Below are 23,088 nucleotides of genomic sequence, written 5' to 3'. Positions count from 1 at the left end.
CACATCGGCTGCCTTAATTGTTGTTGTAAGAGGCTTACAAAATAAAAAATCTTCCTTTATCACGTCGTCTTTCACATAGCGCACGAATACAGCAAGCTGGCTTAGATTGGAAACATCTGTGGTCTCATCGAGTTGAAGGCTGAATTTTGCCGGGCTTGAAATCAGATCTGCAACTACTTGAGCCAAGATGTCTTTGATAATGTCCTCTAATCTGTCGCTGATGGTGTCATTTGAAAGAGGAATTTGGGATAACTTAACTTCAGCCTCTTTTCCCAGAATGATATTCGCCATCTTCAACACAGCTGTTTTTTTACGAGTGTTTCACCAATGGTGTGTGGCTTGCCCTGTTTGCGATCAGGTAAGCAACTTTGTGCGATGCTGTGAGGATCAGTTTGTTGATGGGTACAAAGCCGAGAACAGGCAGAGTAGCCTTTTCATCGAATCTGGCTCTCTTCACCTTCAATTCAGCGAGCGTTGTGTTCTTGTATTTTCCATCTCCATGCAGCTTAAGGAAGTGTTCTCTTAGCTTTGCAGGTGCAAATCATGCAGTTAGGACGCTGACTCCCATCACGTTCCGTTATACATGTGAATCCATATTGTACATATTCGTCCGACCACTTTCTTTTTTTGCTCGACATAGTAAGTATGAAGGGATTAAAATATTAAGAAAGAAATCACAAGACGTACCATCACGACAGTCACAAGTCGACTACTGAGCGCACCAAATTCCCTGCAGCACAGATAGGCCAAGCGATGTAGCGTGATCACCTGCAGCCAATGATGGCCAAGCGGGGCGTGTCATCACGAATCGTATGAGTCAGATGTGTGTCTTAACCTCCGCCGAACTCCTGAGACTGACTCACCGAACCCCTGAGGTTCGATCGAACCCAGGTTAAGAACCACTGGCTTAACTTCTTGTTAATCCAGCCACCATGTCAGATTTCAAAAAGGCTTTACGGCGAAAGCAAACCATGCTATTATCTGAGGACAGCACACCATCAAACAAACACATGACAATCATAATTCAATCCTCCAGGCACGACACAAAACTCAGAAATAACGATATAATTCAAAACTTACCTTTGAAGATCTTCTTCTGTTGGCACTCCAATATGTCCAATAAACATCACAAATGGTCCTTTTGTTCGATTAATTCTGTCGTTATATCCCCAAAATGTCAATTTATTTGGCGCGTTTGATTCAGAAAAACACTGGTTCCAACTCACCCAACATGACTACCATATATCTAATAAGTTACCTGTAATCTTGGTCCAAATTTTTCAAACAACTTTCCTAATCCATCTTTAGGTATTGTAAAATGTAAATAATCAATACAATTTAAGACAGAATACACTGTATTCAATTGCGGCTAAAATGAAAGTGGAGCAAGCTTTAGGTCACGCGCCCCAAACAAAAGAGTACACTAGGCTGGACCCTATTCTGAATAGCTGTACTTCTTAATTTCTCTAAAGAAAAACATCAACCAATTTCTAAAGACTCTTGACAATTAGTGGAAGCCCTAGGAACTGCAACCAAGTGCCACAGAAATCTAGGTTCCCTCAGAAAACCAATTGAAAACACAGTGAACTCAACAGCAACAAAAATCCTGGATGGTTTGTCCTCTGGGTTTTGCCTGCCAAATAAGTTATGTTATACTCACAGACATTATTTTAACAGTTTTAGAAACTAGAGTGAGTGTTTTCTATCCAAATCTACCAATTATATGCATATCCTAGCTTCTGGGCTTGAGGAGCAGGCAGTTTACTTTGGGCACGTTTTTCATCCGGACGTGAAAATACTGCCCCCTATCCCAAACAGGTTATTAAGTCATCGGTTTGTTCAATGTATATGTAACTGGGGTAGTTAAGGGTGAGGAAAGATTGCTACATTTGATTTGCATCTATTTGTACAGTAGTACAGTCCCTTTGTGGAAGTTACTGGCATATTCTGCTAATGTTAGACTTCTCGAAACACCTGACTTCCCAGTCTGCAGTCTAGAGTGCAATGAACCCTCAGCTGTAGATTTACAGCCCACACTAGGCTGTTATCAAATCAAGTCAAATTGTATTTGTCACATACACACATTTAGCAGATGTTATTGCGAGTGTAGCGAATTGCTTGTGTTCCTAGCTCCAACAGTGTAGTAATATCTAACAATTCACAACAACACCCACATCTAAAAGTAAAATAATGAAATTAAGAAATATAGAAATATTAGGACGAGCAATGTCGGCATTGTGGCATTGACTAAAATACAGTAGAATAAGGTACAGTGGGGCAAAAAAGTATTTAGTCAGCCACCAATTGTGCAAGTTCTCCCACAATTGAGCACCTGTAAAAGTGTGTGAGGGTCTTAGGGGCCAAGCCAAATTTCTTCAGCCTCCTGAGGTTGAAGAGGAGCTGTTGCACCTTCTTCACCACACTGTCTGTGTGGGTGGACCATTTCAGATCGTCAATGATGTGTACGCCGAGGAACTTGAAGCTTTCCACTGTTTATCAGAGAAGGGGAGAGAGAAAGGAGCTGGCAGAGGGAGAGAGGAAAGTCGGGGAGAAGAGGGGGCGCCCGGGACCGAACCAGAAGGAGACAGGAGTGAATGACGTCTCTCTCCAGTGACGATTGAGTGCTATTTGAAGCGTGTGATAGGGAGAAGGCCGCAGCCAGCGTGCTCTACTCCCCTGACGTCATAGATGAAATCAGGCTGCCCTGCTAGCCTTGACTGGCTGGGCAGGCGGGGCCCTGTGACTGATAATGACCTTCTGTATCAATGATTAGATTACTGCAGCCAGGGGAGAGGAGAGGATACAGGGGAAATGTCAGTTTGCTGCAGGTCTGCAGCCAGTCACTGCAGAGCAGAGCCCCTGCTCTGAGAGAGAACCATGAGAGTAGGCGATACAGAGAAAGTGAGTTTGCAAGGAGAAATGGAGTAAATAAAGACTGCATGAAGAGAGCAAGATAAAAAAGGGGGAGGAGGAGTGCCCGTCCAGTGCTGATTAAATTAGCCTAGCTCGTCCAACGATAAGCTCAGGATAAGCAAGGATTAGTGGCCAGGGGATTCTGCAGAGTCCAGGCATGTAGGTGTGGATGTGTTCATGCATGTGTGTGGGAGAAGGGTGAGTGGGTGGTTTCTCAACTTGTTTGGACCAAGATAGGAAATGGGTGTATCTTGTACTGATCATTGTGTACTGTACACAGTATATCTGTGCACAGTATCTGCATCTGCCTTGATACTGCCTAATTCAGCCCTGAACCTTAGTCACTGTTACTAGCCGGCTACCACCCAGTACTCTACCCTGCACCTTAGAGACTGCTGCCTTATGTACATAGTCATTGAACACTGGTCACTTTAATAATGTTTACATTCTGTTTTACCCCCTTTTACACGTATATAATGTATTCTAGTCAAGGGTCATCCTGTATAACTACTGCTGTACACACCTTTTCTATTCATATACCTTCCATACTGTCTATATTCAGGAATCTGACATTGCTTGTTCTGATATTTCTTAATTTATTTTTAAAAACTTTTTGGATTATGTGTGTATTGTTTTGTATTGCTTGGCATTACTGCATTGTTCAAGCATTTTTCTGCACCTGCAAATTTGTGTACCTGTATGCTTTGATTTGATGTATTATATGTACTAGAAAACACAGGAACAGCAACATGGCAGTGTCTATTATGTCAATGACCGCTGGCTGGATAGGTGTTGTATAACTAATGGGATTCATATTCATAAGGCCAGTCTCAAAGAAGTCACTAAGACTTAACAGAAGAAATGAGTGATGTACCAGAAGTTCATTCCTCAGTACCAAGGTGTCCCATGTTCTACTCTGCCGGGCACTTCTTCTCATTCCATAAACTGACGTCTAACATTTTTCCAGTCCACACTATATCCCTATGCACTGCATCTGGCTGCCAAACAAGCAAATAAACAAATTGAGTTAACACCCTCCCGGCGTGACCAATTTCACCGCTATAAAGGTTCTTATCGTGCTCGGTGGGCGGGGAGTGTTTTTGTGGTGCCTTTCAATGTGACAACATCACTGCCATAAAAGGCAGCAATTATCAGGTCCACTTTGTGGGGGTGTTAAGTTGCCATTTGGATCTGGCTGTGCTCTGTAAGAGTGGCTGCTGGGATGGAGGGGTGATGTCTGGCTGAGGAGCCTGTCAGGGTGTCCGACTGTCCGTCTCCCGAAAAGGGATGTGCTGTGAAATAAGAATCTAATTTATTTATATAGCCCTTCTGACATCAGCTGATATATCAAAGTGCTGTACAGAAACCCAGCCTAAAACCACAAACAGCAAGCAATGCAGGTGTAGAAGCACAGTGGCTAGGAAAAACTCCCTAGAAAGGCCAAGACCTAGGAAGAATCCTAGAGAGGAACCAGGCTATGAGGGGTGGCCAGTCCTCTTCTGGCTGTGCCGGGTGGAAATTATAACAGCATGGCCAAGATGTTCAAATGTTCATAAATGACCAGCATGGTCAAATAATAATAATCACAGTAGTTGTCGAGGGTGCAACAAGTCAGCACCTCAGGAGTAAATGTCAGTTGGCTTTTCATAGCCAATCATTGAGAGTATCTCTACCGCTCCTGCTGAGAGAAATAATTATGGCTCAGGACATGATCTGAAAACAACACCACCAGCTTTGAGTCATTTCCTGGTGGTTGTCCAATGATGTAGCAGCAGTACACTACATACTGAACCAAATAGTTAGAATTCAAGTCAGAATTCTTAGTCATGGATGGTGAGGTAATTGATGTTTAGATAGCCATCATTGACAGTGCTGCCTGGAGGGCCAAGCACATAGCTCCACACTTCTCTTCCTGATTGACACAGCCCTGCCTATAGACACTGGTCCAGGTGTAAGAGCTAGTCATGTTACTCAACAGTTGAATGACCTATCATTGACAAATGGTTTCTTTGATTACACAGTAGACAAGGTACGTTTATCCTATTATAACTGACACTTAGGAATGTGTTGACCAAGACTGTGATCGTGTGATGACACCTCAAATGTTGTTCAATGGCAGTTGAAAAATAGAAGAACAGTGTGCCAAGAAACACCGTAACTGCCATATGTTGTATGGAGTAAATGTCAGCCTGATGGTGAAATGCTTGGACTATATCCATCAAGAGGCTACCAGGTTTCTGGTTCAAAGTTAAACTCACTAGTGAGAGTATATATGAAAGGATTTATTATTATTTATTTTTGTATGGATTTGTAGTGTACAGTACACATACATTTTTAAAACATGACAAATGGTGTTGATGACTTATTCTGGAAACCATGTTTCACTTACTAATCTAACCATTTATAATGTGAACATTGAATAACCTAGTTGGCACGTTTGACAATTTTTCAATCGCATGTTCTGCGCTGTCATCTGGAAAACCACTGATGTGTCATCAACTGTCTGTGACTGAGCTGTGAACCACTTCAGTTGAAAGGAGTTCCTCCTGGTGCAGGTGTGGGATCATAGCCCTGACTGTACCCCAGCCCAGCCCTCCAGCCCTACTACTGTACTTCCCAGGCTCTCTCTTCAAACAGGCCTGGGGGTCAGATAACTGGTTGTAGTGGTAAGTGGGAGCTTTCCTATAAGTCAATTCCATGTATTCTAAGAGGTTTGATGATCTGCCATGGGCTATATGATCTGAATAACAATATTCTGCCCTCCAGTATACAGGTGCACCTATGACTTACTTGAATAACTCAAGTTCTGACTCATCTCTAAACTCTCAGGTTGGTTAACTTCCCACACCGTAAATGTTTAAGGCTCACTCGTCTGTGTATCCACTTACTCTCTGTATATACAGTGTCATTAGGCTGTGGCAGGTGTGTCCCACTGCCTTGCCGTGTGATTCAGGAAGATATCATCGCTTGAGATTAACAAGCCGTGAACCGCTTAAATCCGGCTTGTCTTTTTCTCCGAAGCCGAGGGCGGCCCACTGGTGACTTTGATGGACTGGAATGCCGTTCACCCACACACATATGCCCACACAGGTCCCACACACACACACACACACACACACACAGACACACACAGACACACACAGACAGACACACGTTCACAGTGTCACACTCCCACAAACATACTCACACTCACTGTCACACACATCTGATATCAAATGTGAAATGTTTACAACCCACCCACACCACTCCCATGCTCCCTTGTCAATAAACTCTTTCCTGTCCAGAAGTATGTGAGAAGTTGCTTTGTATACTGTATATGGTAACTCTGTTAGTATGCCAACACATGGTTACCCAACCACATACAGTATGTATGGCTGTTTTCTAATGATATTCTGATCCCTATGATAATATTTGCCCTATAAGCCCCTAGAGTCTATTGACCTGTAAATCTAAGTAACATAATCAAAAAATCCCCATCAATATCCATCAATTTAAGCTAGATATGTTTTTTACATGGGCGGTGTCTCAATCCACCTCATCCGCCTATGTTGCTCTTCTGCTTCTGCGGTGGGAAGTGGCAGAGCTACAGTGATGTTTGTCAGACCAGGAGACCAGGAGAAAATCGGTCTTCTCACGAAAACGTCTGTAACATCCGAATGGTTTGGCCAGAAGCTTCACAGGACTCGTCTGAAGTCGGTAACGCTGATGTGCAAACTTTTGTCTGTAGCTTTTGAACACGAGGGTGTTCTATGTTTTGCTCTACGACCCCAACAAGTGTCACAGGACTTGTCTAAAGGTAACCCATACAAATTAATGGAAGTGTGGAGGTAGTTTTGTGTCAACAACAAAAAATATCACTTCACATATCTTCAGAAGATATCTAAAGGGGTCCTAAAATTCTAGCTAAATTATCTATGTTATGACCTTCTTTAAACAATTCCATATGCCAGCTTAGAACCCCCCTCCCCCAAAAGATTAAACTTTTAAGAAATAAGCAAAGGGCAATGGTAGAATGTGTCACTCCCTCTAAAAGAAATGCCCGCTTTTCAGCCAAGAACGTTTTTTTCCCCCCTGAGGAGAACAGGCTGTTTGTCTGATTATGAAACCCTTTTTTTGTCCTGTAAACACTGGACAACCAGCATATGTATCCGTGCCAGGAAGCTGTCGTGTGTGTGCGGGTGGGTGTGTGCAATCATGAGGTAGCCTATAGCCTCAGAGCTTCAATAGGAGCAGTGTTTCACCATATTGTGTGTGTGTGGTGCTCAGTGCCATAAATGTCTTCTCTTACACTACATATATAAAAGTTTGTGGACACCCCTTCAAATTAGTGGATTCGGCTATTTCAGCCACACCTGTTGCTGACAGGTGTATAAAATCGAGGACACAGCCATACAATCTCCATAGACAAACATTGGCAGTAGAATGGCCTTGCTGAAGAGCTCAGTGACTTTCAACGTGGCACCGTCATAGGATGCCACCTTTCCAACAAGTCAGTTTGTCAACTTTCTGCCCTGCTAGAGCTTCCCCGGTCAACTGTAAGTGCTGTTATTGTGAAGTGGAAACATCTAGGAGTAACAACGGCTCATCTGCGAAGTGGTAGGCCACACAAGCTCACCGAATGGGACAGCCTTGTGCTGAAGTGTGTAGCGCGTAAACATTGTCTGTCCTCAGTTGCAATATTGACTATCGAGTTCCAAACTGCCTCTGGAAGCAACGTCAGCACAATAACTGTTCGTCGGGAGCTACATGAAATGGGTTTCCATGGCCAAGCAGCCGCACACAAGCCTAAGATCACCATGCCCAATGCCAAGTGTCGGCTGGAGTGATGTAAAGCTCGCCATTGGACTCTAGAGCAGTGGCAACGCTTTCTCTGCAGTGATGAATCGAGCTTTACCATCTGGTAGCTCTATGGACTAATCTGGTTTTGGCGGATGATAGGCGAACGCTACCTGCCCAAATGCATAGTGCCAACTGTAAAGTTTGATGGAGGAGGACTAATGGTATGGGGCTGTTTTTCATGGTTCGGGCTAGGCCCCTTAATTCCAGTGAAGGTAAATCTTAACGCTACAGCATACAATGACATTCTAGATTATCCTGTGCTTCCAACTTTGTGGCAACAGTTTGGGGAAGGCCCTTTCCTGTTTCAGCATTACAATGCCCCCTTGCACAAAGCGAGGTCCATATAGAAGTGTCTTGCGATATCGATGGGGGAGAACTTGACTGGCCTGCACAGTGCCCTGACCTCAACCCCATTGAACACCTTTGGGATGTATTTGAACACAGACTGACTGCGAGCCCGGCCTAATCGCCCAACATCAGTGCCCGACCTCACTAATGCTCTTGTGGCTGAATGGAAGCAAGTCCCTGCAGTAATGTTCCAACTTCTAGTGGAAAGCCTTCCCAGAAGAGTGGAGGAGGTTATAGCAGCAAAGGGCAGAACAACTCCATATTAATGCCCATGATTTTGGAATGAGATGTTCAATGAGCTGGTGTCCACATACTTTTGGTCATGTTGTGCATCTCTCAGACTCCTCCAGCAGTGTGGTGCTTGTCTCTCATCCCCCCCTCTCTCATCCCTTCTCTCTTTCTCTCTCACCCCCCACTCCCCTCTGTCTGGTCCTGGGAGAGGCTGACTCATCATGCTGTGATGTTTGGGACTGTGACTCGTTTAGAGGCATCTCTGCAGTGGGTATGGGTTCATCATTGAAGCACTTCAGCCTCACTTGCCTCAACAAGGAAATAAGGGGCATTGGGTTTATCAAATCATTCTGTTTCAAACTATATTGGCATCTTTGTAAAGTGTGCTACCATGATGACACGACACAAATGAATATAACTACTTATAATGTAACATTACTATCTACATAGCGATTTACTGTATCACATCTACTTGTGGACTTCAGGTAAGGGTTTATGATAAGTTTGCACACAAACTGACATGTACAATACTTGGATTTACTAAGCCTACCACATGAACAATGAATCACTTGTATTAATGTGTAATAACTGTCAAGGTATGATTCCTGGCATAGGATTGTCATTGTTTGAGGAACAACCTGGAAGTCATCAACTGCAGAACTGGTCCCTTGCCAAATAAACCTTTATTTATATCCAGGTAGGCTGTATCCATGCATTGTGTTGTCCTGCACTGGTTGCCTAGCGATGTTTTTTTTTTTTTTTTTTCTGTCGTCAGTGGAAGGTTTACACCCCCCCTGAAATCGCTACTTCGTTAACTTCTTGTTAAGGTCGTAACTCCGTTGAATATGATTTATGTTTTTGTTCTTCGGGATAAAAGTCCTTACCCTTGTTTAGACTACAATAGATGCGCAATCACAGACACTACAAATCCCGTGCATGATTTAAAGCTTTGCCCAAGCGCATTCTTTCCAACGGTGTGGAGAACGAATTAGGCAGCAGATCTTGGAAACGAACTCTCACGTGAGGAAGAATTCCGTGGCTACCTTAAATGGCAACGTGACATAGCAAGAACCGTAGTCTACTCTCCACCCATAACTGAGAGGGCTCGTTTAAAAGGTCTCTCGCCTCCCGAATTGCACTTGTAATACGAAAGACACTGGTGGGTAAACGTCATACAGGCATTTTAGGACTACTGGATCTCAAGCAGTGAGCAAGAGGAGTACAGAGCCTGTCCTTACTCCTACAGTCGAGACGCACACATTTGTCTGCGAATTTACTGTCACAGTGGATAGCCTACTGACCTATCTGGATATAGCCTACTTCAGTATTTCTCATAGTTTAGGAAGATTTACATGCCAAAGCTGGGGAAACGTGTTGGAAAAACCCAAGCTTTATCGCAAAGCTTTAAAGTTCTCGCCACAATAATTGGTAAGTTACATTCAAACGTTGGACTCATGTCAAACCTAGTCTTAGTGAATATTTGATAACTATGTACATTGATGATTCTAAAGTTTTAATAGCCTACCTGTGAATTAAGGTTAGAAAATTGAGTGGGTTAGATTTGGACATATAACTCTTATCTTTGTTATGTTTATAAAAGGCCACCTGGGGCACCTATTTGATAGCGGACATTGATACATTGTCTCAACGTTTGTTTTGGTTACATGCATTGCATTCAAATGGAGTTCTGCCAGCTTCTAAGAGTTTCTAAACTATGCATCTACATGTAGCCAATTGACTTAATAATGAAATTGATATTGTCAATGGAATTGGTGTTATCTGCAGACAGTGAATGTGCTGTTTTTTTTTATTGATGACAGCACGCATCCATATGTTATGCAATTATAAACCGACAACACAGTCTAGCCTACCTTCTATATAGATGCCAAGTGCAGAGTCTGTGATATTATATCCTTATCCAGACTACAGATTACAGTCAGCTGCAGCTGTACTCAGAGGGAAATTCCCGGTAGGCTAGCCTACGTTTCATTCGAAATGTGTTAGAAACATCTTCAACAACAAATAGACAAGTAAAGGCTCCCCAAGTGCCTCCATTGACCACTGGATGGCGAGCGAGTATCTTGTTTTTCCCAAGCTCCGATCATAAACTGTCAACATTTGCTCTATATGGAATACATATTTCGCACTTTACTATGTAGGCTACGATATTTACAATAGTCAAAGTGACCCGTTTTAAACTTTTCTCTTAAAGCTATGTACCCCGTGAGTCGGTCAAATTGAGCTTTTTCAGGATCGGCTTAAAACTGGGGTTGGAGACAGTTATTTTTTTACAGTTATTTTAAGTAAACTGATGTCTTTGATATTTAGGGGTTGACAGGTATAACAGTTGCCCAAGTAGGGTATGTGAGTTTATGTTGCAGAAGAAATAGTATGTGCATTCAGAAAAGTCAGTGGATAAACATGGGGATAGTGTCGAACTGAGTAGCCAATAATTGCCACTTTTTTTCTTATAACGCTGATTGTAGGAATTGCATGACGTAGGAACCGAACCCTGTATATCTCCAGTGTACATTCTATCCCGAGAACATCTCAAAGAGAACCGCACTTCATGAAGGGAATACCCCATCTAATGCGTAATTTGCTTACCGTGCGCGATTACTTTAATGGTTTTGGATGCAGCCAGTCGAAGGAAGGAGATGACGTCAGCACTGTACTATTAGTAATGACGATGATACCCAACGTGTGCAACCTGAAGTTGCGCAACATTGTATAGTACATTTCGTGACATAGTTATAGGAAATGGACAATGTGGCAATTTAAGTGCATTGTGCAACCTACGTGTATTGTTGCCATTGTAGCCTGCATAACCTAGAATAAAACATAGTCCTAAATGTAAAGGCCTACCCACATACATTATCTATGTAAGAATATGAGGTAGGATGTTTTCATTAATGCAGTCTTCGGTATTGGATTTGAAATTCCACCACATATAGAGTTATCTTCTGTGACTAATATATTAGAATGGCTAAAGTTGCCTGAGTGCTGGAACGATCCTATTGCTTGACGCGCCAAGGCCTGGCCCCCTTCAAGCCGATTGGTTATTTGTGACAAAATGGTGTGGGAGAGAAAATGGGAGGCATCTGTTCACCACGTGGGTGTAAATCTACTTTTGCAATTGGCTTAGATCAACAGCGTCTTCGATGACTTCTATTGTGATTGGGTAGAATGTCTGCGGACTGTGAGTGTATTTTTTTTTTTTATCGTTGTGGAAGTGAGCTACTTTGAGACAATGTTCATAGTCGATTTTCATTCGAGCTGCTGTGGTCATGGGTGCCCAGTGGATAGCTATACAATATTAATCTTACGAGGATTTTGCATTCTGTAGGTCTTGTATTTGGCTTCAAGGCAGCTTTCAGTCCCATGCATTTAAAACAATAATAAGGACAGAAAGCTATAGCCTGTGTTGCGCATTTTTTCTCAGAAAGGCAAAAGTTATTTGCGTAGTTGATGGTCCGTGGCATATTCCCTGTGAAACAAATACTTGTATTACTGCTTGGCATTCATTCACATCTGAAGCGTTTAAAAACCTGGAACATTTGGAGTAGTCGTTGGAACCTCTCTTGAGCAAGTTGCATACACAAGAAAAGCGCAATAAAGACTTTCTCTATAAAACTAGTTCTGGGAATATTCTCATGGTCGAATCAGAAGAGCGAGGACTCGGGTTTATTCAACCTCTCGGCATACAGAGAAAGAAAGGCACCAGGAGAGCGAGAGAGCCTCTTTCTCTCTTTTGAATGCAAGCAGTTTCTCTCTCTGAAAACAAGGGACACTGCGTAAAGGGTCGGCTCTTTCTCTCCAACCCCGTTCAACTCGCATTGTCTCCCCCCTGACAACAGGCTATCGAATGGACCAACATCCTAGCGCCCGGAGCTGCACCAGCCGCGGGGCTCCGTCTTGCGAGGCCGTCCCGAGTGAACCCTCCATGAATTTGTACATCCATTCCACAACCGGCACACGCTTCGAGCTCGCTCTTCCCCTGGAGGAGACTGTGGAAGGACTGAAGAGAAGACTTTCTCAGAGACTCAAAGTACCAAAAGAAAGACTCGCCCTTCTACATAAAGAAACGTGAGTAGACTACATCTATAAACGTCAGTATATCCCACTGTCATACGGTATAACATATGCATACATTATATAGTATGTGCTATGTTAAAGTCCCTGATGTCTACAGGAATATTTAGCATTTATTTAAACGGTAGAACATTGTGGAGATCAAGAATTACATAGGTTGGGTATCAGCACTATATTCAAGGGAAGACGATATTGGCCAGTGCTACCAGTATTGGAATGAGGCATGGAAACGCAAACTGGTCAGTCACGGGTTGGAGCCGTAGTCTATTGATGAGGAACTTGTGGGGCATACTTGCATCGATTCCTTCAGCGTTCATTATAAATACCATTACTGATTAAATATATTTTAGAAATGATTAACAGCTAAGATTTATGCATTTGTTGAATGAAATGCATACGAGCAATGGTGCATGTTTACTTAATTTATATAGCTAATGTCTGACCATTATATTTTATCTTAAATAAATACACAATTATGCTGAGGCTTTGGGTTTAGAATCTAATTGATGCTATCTATACGCAAGTGGGGTGCGCCACTGTATTCCATGGTTAGTGTTATGTGAAGGTTAGGTGAAGACGAACGCAAGGCATCCCTTTAATTTCTCCCTTTTTGTGATATATTGTTATACACAACTTTCTACAATCACCTTGCATACCAGCGAACGCATATTCACTGTTTTCTGCTCACGTTTTATTACGAGGAAACCCCCTGGAGACAATCCCAAATGAATGGAGAGAACATCATTGCAATTTTGATAAGGGGAGCTTTTGAGTATATGACGATAGTTTAACAACGCTTTACAATCGTTGTGTTGCACATTTTTTATTTAAAGCCAACAAACTGTTTTAGTCGGTTTTCAATTGAGTCGGATTTTCGTGCGTTAAATGACAATGTAAGAGCTGTGGTATGATAAGGGATGTCTTTGTCACTTGATGCAAATCGCCCTGTCGCATTGTTTTTCTTTTAAATAACAACCATCCCACATCCCCCTAGAATACTCGCCTCCAAATCAAATCATCCCCTAAACGGAGTACCTTTTTAATCATCTCTCCATATAGCTGAATTTAGGGCTGCTGACTCCCTTTGTTCAGCTAGAGGTGACATTTAGTTCACACTGTACAATACAGTAGGATAGGCTTTTCACAAAGCAACTCTTCCACTAGCCTACTGTCACGGTTAAGAAGAGTGACATTAAAGTGACAATGCTAGTGGTCTATGTGATTACATTATCATTCATCAACCTGAAAATGACATGAACTTTTTTCCACTTCTTTTTTTTGTTGACTTGATGAGGTCCTGAATGACACATGAAATGGCGATCCAGTAGATAGGCTGAAGTGTTCCTAAATGCAGGAGTTAGTCAGTTAAAATGTCAGTTTGTCTATAAACTAACATGGTGTTTTTTTCTCCCCCTCAGGCGTCTGAGTTCAGGAAAACTCCAGGACCTAGGGATATCTGATGGGAGCAAGTTAACACTTGTACCTACAGTTGAAGCAGGCTTAATGGTAAGGATAATCAGACACCTCAACAGTGTGTGTTGTGCTATAAACCCAGGTGGGTTTTTTGGCCTGAAGATAATAAAAGTGTTATTAATATCAGACAGGTTAATGTAGGTAATTAAGTATGTGTTGATCTCATCTCCTTCATATCTTTGAATGCACAAGCCTTTCTCCTTTGTCTACTAGGCTTACAAGTAAATCATGTTTTTCTCCTTGTCCTTTCTTTGAAGTCTCAAGCATCAAGACCAGAACAGTCAGTGATGCAAGCTTTGGAGAGTTTAACAGAAACTCAGGTAAGAACTCTTTCAAGTCATTTGATTTAAGTGGCTTTCATGAATAGATCATTTAGTATACCTGCTTTAGAGATCATACAATGATTACATCATTGATTTGAAATACTCCTGGTTTAATGTGAAACTTAAACAGGTTGCCCCTGGAAAAACATGGAGAATTATGTTTTAAAGTGAATGAGATCTGTTTGCATGTCAAGCTGGAGCAGTCAAAAATAGTTTAGAGAAGAGCTAAGATAAGAGTGAGGTTGCTGATGAACACAAGGCTCTTTCCATGTTTAATGTTAGCCTCTTAAACAAGCAAGCTGGCCACTGTGGATATTAAAACCAACACTCTCTAGTCTCCTGGCAACTTCTATGCTGTGTGTGTGTGTGTGTGTGTGTGTGTGTGTGTGTGTGTGTGTGTGTGTGTGTGTGTGTGTGTGTGTGTGTGTGTGTGTGTGTGTGTGTGTGTGTGTGTGTGTGTGTGTGTGTGTGTGTGTGTGTGTGTGTGTGCCCAGGCAAACCCCACCCAACATGGGCCTGATTGAGAGTTCAGTCAAACCCCCATCCGTGCAGAGCCCTGGCTGGCTCTCCCCTCACCACATAGAGCTGCCTCCACGAAGCCAACACAGATAGACTCAACTCATAAACGGAGATTAAATTGACAGATGGGCGTTTCAATCAATAGTGTCCTATAGTTCCTGGAAGCATAGAATGCATGCATGAGTACATAGTGCCCGTGAACTTGATGTACCTTTGTGGACCTGTTGAAATACAGTAAGAATATGAGTCAGTGGTGTGAGTCCCTGATATGATAAATAGTGAAAGTAAAGGGATCAGGTCTGATCTCACCTCCTCAACCTCAGAGCGGGTGAGAGAGTCGATGGCACTGACAACAGCGATGACGTACTGTCTCAGCAGCTGACTGACTCCAGGTGTGTTGTTAAGTCTGTGATGCACATAGTTGCAGTAAAAATATGTTTCTAATGTTAGATAAGACCTTGACATAAAATGGACCAGTAGCACACCTATATTTGGGGGTTGTGTGAATGTGTTTTTGAAGTAGCAAGTTTTATTTCCAACTAACGTCAAGATAATGAAGTTTGAGGACAGGAAACACATACGGGTAAAACACATAGCAGCAAGTCAAAACCTCAGTGTGGCTTCTCTCCCGCTGATATTTTTCACTGGAAATCCTGGCGTTAGTGTGTGTGTGAGCTCAGCCCCTAGCCTGCCTGCACACAGCACAGTGGTGACGACAGATGAGTGAGTGTGTTTGTGTGTGTGTGCGTGGGTGGGTGGGAGTTGGGTGTGCTGGAAGCACGCCTTTCTCATCATGCGGTACGCCCTCACTGTGCGGCCCACACTGACTGCTGTTTCCACTAGTCAAGGCTTTCCCATAATTCAACAGTGACAACCTCAAACAGTCTCTACCCTGACTTGCCTCAGCTCTGTATTCAAGGGAGGGAGGGGGGGGGAGGCAGGCAGGCAGGCAACAGGAAAGGGCATATACAGCAGTTAAGACCTATAGTCATTTTGAGTCACTTTGGTATGACTTCCTCCTTCATCAAGAGCGCCTCTTGTCTCCAAGACTTTACTGTAAGAATGTGAGCTGGTGGAACTATTGCCTGGTAAGTCATTCAATGGGCTCATATGCACAGACAATAATGAAAGCCCAGTAAAATAAGAATGCCAGTATAAACCTGATTTGATGTGTTTCTATCAGGGAGAATTGATTCCTGCTTTATAATTCATGAGGCGGAATGGGACGATATAGATTGGGGAGAGATTACAGATACCGGGTAAGATTAAAAAATAGGAACACAAGCTTTCCCATTCGCTTCCTCCAACTTGGGGGCTATCAAAAATCAATCAATGCACTGAGCTCTTAGTAGTGTCTGATAGATTAACAGATACCCCCCGCATTCCAAAATAGCCAGGCTAGTGGCTGGCTGGTAACATTCGGGAAAATTGGTAGCTTAAGCTTCTCCCTCCCTCACCCTCCTCCCTCCCCCCAAATATGTGTGGTCTGGTCAGGGTTGGAGATCAGGTAATGTGCCAGGAAGTCCAGTGTGTTCATAGAAACCCAGCTTATAATGGTTCTAGTCTGCTTCTGGAGGAGTACTCAGCTCGCTGCCCAGTCAGGTGGCTTCCCGGGGGAGATCTATTTCAGACTTCGTGGAGCAGGAAAGAAAGTGTTTTATGGAAAGGGAGGCCAATTATCGGAACTCATCAATGGCCCTATCATTTGAATGTGCTGTGGTTTGCAAGTCTTGTTCTCTGCCCAGTGCCTGCCTGCTGCCTGCAGTCGACTGTATGTCCTGCTGTATTTTGGCTCCCTTAATTCCTCTGCTTGACTTCCCAGGCAAATTTTCTCCTGACTTCTAAGCTCCATTAAGCCACCACCTCCTGAAAGTCCATCAAGACTGGGCTGGTTTTTCACCCTCTGTCTGCCCGAGATAGGCTTAGGTTGAGCTGAGCCTGGGATTGCGTCTCTGTGGAGCAAACTGTATTTAAGAGGCTTTCTTCTGTTGATGGAGGAATGAGAAAATGCCCCTTCGAGCTTGGACTCAGACAGAGTATAGTGATGTAATGTCTGTGTATGAGAAATATGGTATGTCGATGAAGAGTAATGTTTACCATGGCTGGTTATAGTCAGCTTCATTAGCTGCTATTGCTTGATGTTGTTTTAGTTTGGAAAATAAGGATTGTCCAGTCCTTTGTATGTTATAGTGAGTGTTTGCTCATTGATGCTTGTATGAAACCAAGCCCCATAACCTAACCATCCCCCACACACGGCCCTTCCCCCACCTCACCCTTTTGTTCCACTTTTAAAGCATAAACCCCAGTCAAATCCACAAAAGCTGCCTAGCTAACCGACCCTCCAATACAAAACAATGGCCGAGAGTCAAGCTTTAGGTTTAGGTCTCCCCGATGACTGTTTTCCACATAGGCTGGAGCCAATTGAGTGAAACAGTGCTACGAGGCCATTTCAAAATCAATGTGTAGCCCAGCTGGAAGGATAGGAGGGAGGAGAAGATTGCGATGTTGTCCTGGAGGAAGTACATATATTGTCTTTGGGGAGGCGGTGTCTTGGCCAGGTCCCTGAGGAGTACATTCTTAAATTTCTGTTCTACGTTTTCTCACCTCCTCCTCCCAACACCCTCCTCCACCAGCCAACGCTGGTCTCTGAATAAGACCCAGAATTGTTATTGTGTCTGAAAACAGACAGATGCAAATAGTGGGATCTAACAATATATGAGTCACCTCTGGGTCATCCCTCTTGTCATTTCCAGTCACTGCACTCCCCCAGGGAGCATGGCGGGCCGGGCCAGACAGGGGGAATGCAGGGCTGGAGGGAGGTATAGATGGCCTTGCTGAGTCACGCCATTCGTTTTAAGGTGTTGCGGCGTGTTGTGTACAGGTTGTTCTGAACCACAGAGGGAGGATGTTTGGAATGACATGAGGAACTCAAAGATAAGGACGATGGGCAGAAGGAGTGTGGGTGATAAGGAGGAGGAGGGGAAAGGTCACCAGGAGGTAGAGGAGTGTTCTGTGTGTTGGTGGTGGAGCCTTGCTATCGCAGGTTGCTCTGTCTGATAAGCCCTTGTCTTGTCACAGCTCTATTAACTATATGGTCCATTCATGTTATAGTCATATTTTACTGTTCTTTTCTAGATAAGATATTAGAAGTACATCATAAAATGTGTGCGATGTGCTCGTGCGTGTGTGCGTGCACATGTGTATGTGTCTGTTTGGGCCTGTGTGTGTACGATACTGCTCAATGCAATTGGTCAATATGTTTATTTTTCCAGACCCCTGCCCAATACTCACCTTATCAAGATGGTAGTTAATCAGCCAGTCAGACACCACTGGAAATCATTGTTCTTTAATTGTATTGAGGATTCGGGAGTGGATGGAATTGAAAAATGATTGAGTCACCATGTCAATATGAGAGCATCAGCCCATCTATAAAACCAGCCTGTTGTCTCCCTACTTCAAATCAACTTTTTTTTATATTTAGGCAGTAGTCTTGCCCTTTAAATTGTAATTTCTCCTCGTAAATGAAGGCTATTAATTCAGAGCTGAATGTATAAATCTAATTGTATATTGACTGATTGAAAGACAATAGTGAAAAGAGGGACTATTTGTTTCTGTTCCCTATAAATCCTAGCCTGACAACGCATTAATAAGCTGGTGGAGTGTTTCTGCACCTGTGTAATCTCTTTGTGATTCAGACAGGCACATAGAGGAGGGGTATCAACGTGTGTTTGAGAAATGGGGGAGATGGATTTGCAGATATTTTCTTTGTCCTATTGTGTGTGTGCATTTTTTGTGTGCGTGTGTGTGTGTTCCTGTATGTGGGAGACAGTAAGAGCGAAAGAGCTCTTGAGCGTGTGTCCAGTGAAAATATACTGTTGTGTGTGTATTATGTTGTGACGATCATTGTTTTTCATCGGCTGGCCACCTTTGTGCTTCAAGTGCTCCTGCAGCTTGGTGATCGTGACTGATTGGGCTAGTGTCTGTCAGGCGGTCGAGGCCATGAATATCTTGTTAGATAAAACAGATAGCCCAGATAGCCCATCTCCCTGTGTGCAAAGAATACACACAAACCCTATCGGCTACCACATCTCAGCGCTGTGGAAAAATAACGAATGGGGTTTCAATCTACTCCAAATGTTGTTTTATTCATCTGCACTCCTTTCATTTCTCTGTCCTGTTGTAGAGCCAGCATGTGGTTAAGCCTGGCCCTCGTTCTCTCTCTGTCTCCCCCTCTTATCACAGAGACTAGGTCGGAATGTATTCATCAGTTGGAATCATAGGCCTTGTGCATTGGTGTTGCACCATCTTTGACCGCCCAGAGAATGGAGAGAGTGTGTATGAGAGACGGACGCATTCGCAATAGCAGCAGGTGCTGTGATACAGCAAGGCGAGCGAATAGACTCAGTTTTTAAGTGGATTGCTTTGCGTCTGTTGCCTTAGAACCTTCAAAGCCATTGTGGTTGACTGGAAACAGAGATAATGTAGAGGGCTGGAGGGATGGAGTGGGGGTGGAGGGCTGGATCCAGGAACCTGATCATTATACCATTCTGTCTCTTTTTTTTCACCCAGCTCATCAAATTCACTGATGGCCAGCTGTCTTTCTGTTTCTCATTTGCCCTCTTTGCTTTCTGTTTCCTATCAGGCACTATTACAGACGGCTATCTCTCCAATGATGGGGTCTTTTGAAGATGGGGCCTGCTTTTAGGATATGGGGCATGGTGCAGGTGCCATAGATTTCTTTTCTTATCTTTTGAGAATCATGTTATTGCTTCTTAACCCAGCGCTAATCTGCACAAACAGCATATCAATTGTTTCCCAGTTTGATCAACACATCTTGGTCGATAGGTGAGTTAATAAACTGGTTTCTGAATTTCATCTCTCCCCTTCCCTCCTTCACATTGCTGTTTGATAGGTTGACCAGGAGCTTCTCAGCCGTAATGCAGCTGAAGGAGAAGGGTGATTCCTTCGCTTGAACCCTCCCACAGATCCCTGTCCTCTCTGGTCTCTGACGCAAACTCTGCTCAGTTGTTCATGAATGTCAGCTCAGTCCTGTTCCCAACTCCCCCCCCCCACACACACACACACTTCTCTCTGCCTGTCTCTCAGTACACTTAGTGTGCAAAGGACAAACGCCTGCAAATGAGTTCCTTGAACCACAGGGACCCCAATAACTAAACCGGTCAGCCCCAGAGGTGGAGGAAGAAAAGAGAAAAGCATCCAGAAGTACACTCTCTGAATATTTCATCATCACCTCTCTGACACCCCCACCCCCCTTCTACATCCTCTCTTTCTCCCTCATCCCCCCATCCATCCCTCCTCCCCGGTCTCTGCTTATCATATTCTCCCTTCTCCGCGTAGCAACCAAAGCCTGCTGCTACAGCTACACAAAATGCCACCCAGTCGCTACTCTCCCAACAACAAAACAAAATGGCAGATAGAGCAAGATGGTGGGAGATCAGGTTGAACTGAACAGAGAACTGGGTGTTGTTCATATAGTGCTATTGTTCTTTCTCAAACACCCAATTAGCTGATAGGCTATCATTGACTTATCACAGCACTGTCTATGAAATGTACCGATCAGAGTACACTTTTTGTCAGACAAATGGACAACTGGTTTGTCCTCGCTCTTCGCTCTGCATACCATTCTCGCTGCGTCAAGACAATAGGAACAATGAGGAGGCCATTCCTTTCTGTCTAAACATAACAAAACTGGGGCCCTAGCTCACTGTCATTCTCTTCTACTGGAGCTGTCCTGACTGACAGGAGCGACTGTCTTCCTAGGACTTAGGAATTTGTAAAGACACCAAGGAGGTTAAAGGCTCAAAGACTCTGAGAGAGGCTCTTTGTCTGCTTTGTTCTAGAAGTCCTATATGTTTTTGTTCCTGACATCAATGTAATACTGACTTGTCTCAGGAGAGCAGAAAGGCGTGTACGGACAGGTTTTCTTGGTAGTGATACGCTATCTGAGACATGGATGTTTTTACATGATGGTTTGAACAGCCTCTCCTGCAACATGTACCCACTGGCTGTTAACTGTTAGTGTTACCTCCCATCTCTCCGAAGACTGATCTATTTCAGGTGTTCCAGTCCACAGCCCCTGGCTCCACCCCCGGCTCAACCCCGGGGCTCAGAGCTGCAACCTGTTCCGTTTCCCGTCCTGTCTTCCCCTTTCAATCTGAGATGCGGTTGCGGAATGACTGATCAGACCCAGGCTGGAATTCCGAGCCCAGGGTCTTATTTGGGTTACTCATTTATTTCTGGTGGGAAAATAAGGCATGGACCACAAAGACCTGAGAGTGAGCGGTTTAAAGGGCAGGCTGAGAGTTATGGAGCCATTGCTTAAGTCGCTTGATGCTTTTATTTATGTGGGCTCGTGGCCTTTTCAGTTATTACCTAATGGGAACATTGTGGTGGGCGGTGTGTGTGTGTGTGTGTGTGTGTGTGTGAGACACTCGTTCGTGGGGTTTGGGTGAAAACTTCAGAATCAGACTTGGCTTTATGAGTCAACGACTGAGATGCCAGGGCCATGAGTGACAAATGTACCAAGGAAGTGAGGGATGTAAAATGTATAAAGAAAGAAAACAAGAGGCGGAGCTTGCATATATGACAGACTAAGTTGAGGTTTGCCATGTGGGGTTGGGAGCTCAGTATAAACGCATCATGAATCACAGCTTGGTGTTTGTTGAATAATCCACACTAGTCTTTAAAGGGAGATGGAATGCCTTGCTCTTCCTCTCTGTCTCGCTCATTCTCTCTCAGCAAAGCCACGCTGATGTGTCATCCCCCTCTCTCTTCTCCACCCAGATCAAACACAGCGCTGTGACTCCCTCAAGGGGTGTGTGTCTGTGTGTGTGTGTGTTGGGGTTTTGCAAACTGCCTACTCATTCTCCTGACAGCTGTCAGTCAGGGATACAATCAACTACCTCCTCCTTCTGTTCCATCCCCCTCTCCTCGCCTGCCTCCCTCTCTCTTTTCTCCCTGTCCCCCTTGGTTGACTCACAGGTGACCTTTTTTGTGAGGAGTTTACTAGAGCCATCTCACCTCGTGCTTGTCCTCTGCTTTCCCATTCCCGCCCTTACTAAGAACAGCACCATTATGTTTCATTAGTCATCATCACCATCATAGTCAGTCCCTGGGTGTTTTTCAAAATGCGTACTACCATGCTCTGAGCACGCAAATTGGAGCCGGAGAGGGTGGGAGTATGAGTCCAAATGAAAGTATGCGAAATGGAGCATGAAGGGCACTTCTCAAATGCGTACTCCGTTTGTACATATTTTGAAGCATGCATTAATGCAACATTTCTTGCTATCAGTGGTGGCCATTATTTTAGCTGAAGGGAGAGAAAATACACTCCAACTTCAGAATCAAATTTTGCCTATTCATGTCTCATATGTTGCCTGACTACATCATTTACAGTGGGGCAAAAAAGTATTTAGTCAGCCACCAATTGTGCAAGTTCTCCCACGTAAAAAGATGAGAGGCCTGTAATTTTCATCATAGGTACACTTCAACTATGACAGACAAAATGAGAAAAAAAATCCAGAAAATCACATTGTAGGATTTTTTAAAAGAATTTATTTGCAAATTATGGTGGAAAATAAACTTTTGTTATTGACCAAATACTTATCTCAATACTTTGTTATATACCCTTTGTTGGCAATGACAGAGGTCAAACGTAAGTCTTCACAAGGTTTTCACACACTGTTGCTGGTATTTTGGAACATTCCTCCATGCAGATCTCCTCTAGAGCAGTGATGTTTTGGGGCTGTTGCTGGGCAACACGGACTTTCAACTCCCTCCAAAGATTTTCTATGGGGTTGAGATCTGGAGACTGGCTAGGCCACTCCATGACCTTGAAATGCTTCTTACGAAGCCACTCCTTCATTGCCCGGGTGGTGTGTTTGGGATCATTGTCATGCTGAAAGACCCAGCCACGTTTGATCTTCAATGCCCTTGCTGATGGAAGGAGGTTTTCACTCAGAATCTCACGATACATGGCCTCATTCATTCTTTCCTTTACACGGATCAGTCGTCCTGGTCCCTTTGCAGAAAAACAGCCCCAAAGCATGATGTTTCCACCCCCATGCTTCACAGTAGGTATGGTGTTCTTTGGATGCAACTCAGCATTCTTTGTCCTCCAAACACGACGAGTTGAGTTTTTACCAAAAAGTTGTATTTTGGTTTCATCTGACCATATGACATTCTCCCAATCTTCTTCTGGATAATCCAAATGCTCTCTAGCAAACTTCAGACGGGCCTGGACATGTACTGGCTTAAGCAGGGGGACACGTCTGGCACTGCAGGATTTGAGTCCCTGGCGGCGTAGTGTGTTACTGATGGTAGGCTTTGT

At 43.8% G+C, this 23,088-nt stretch overlaps 1 protein-coding gene across 1 annotated transcript in view; it reads left to right on the top strand.

Moving 5' to 3' along the window:
• Window positions 1-9,458: 9,458 nt before the first annotated feature.
• LOC112244726 (midnolin-like) overlaps window positions 9,459-23,088 on the top strand; it is a 30,665-nt gene continuing 17,035 nt past the window's right edge. Inside the window, 4 exon segments of the mRNA XM_042323068.1 lie at window positions 9,459-9,759; window positions 12,189-12,417; window positions 13,842-13,929; window positions 14,154-14,216. Of these exon segments, the coding sequence (XP_042179002.1) occupies window positions 9,684-9,759; window positions 12,189-12,417; window positions 13,842-13,929; window positions 14,154-14,216 (456 nt within the window). The 5' untranslated portion in view covers window positions 9,459-9,683.

This window comes from Oncorhynchus tshawytscha, linkage group LG06 (assembly GCF_018296145.1).
Source record: "Oncorhynchus tshawytscha isolate Ot180627B linkage group LG06, Otsh_v2.0, whole genome shotgun sequence".
NCBI classification, from domain to species: Eukaryota; Metazoa; Chordata; class Actinopteri; order Salmoniformes; family Salmonidae; genus Oncorhynchus; species Oncorhynchus tshawytscha.
The sequence above is the reverse complement of the archived record's forward strand: the minus strand, read 5'-3'. Positions and strand labels throughout refer to the sequence as shown.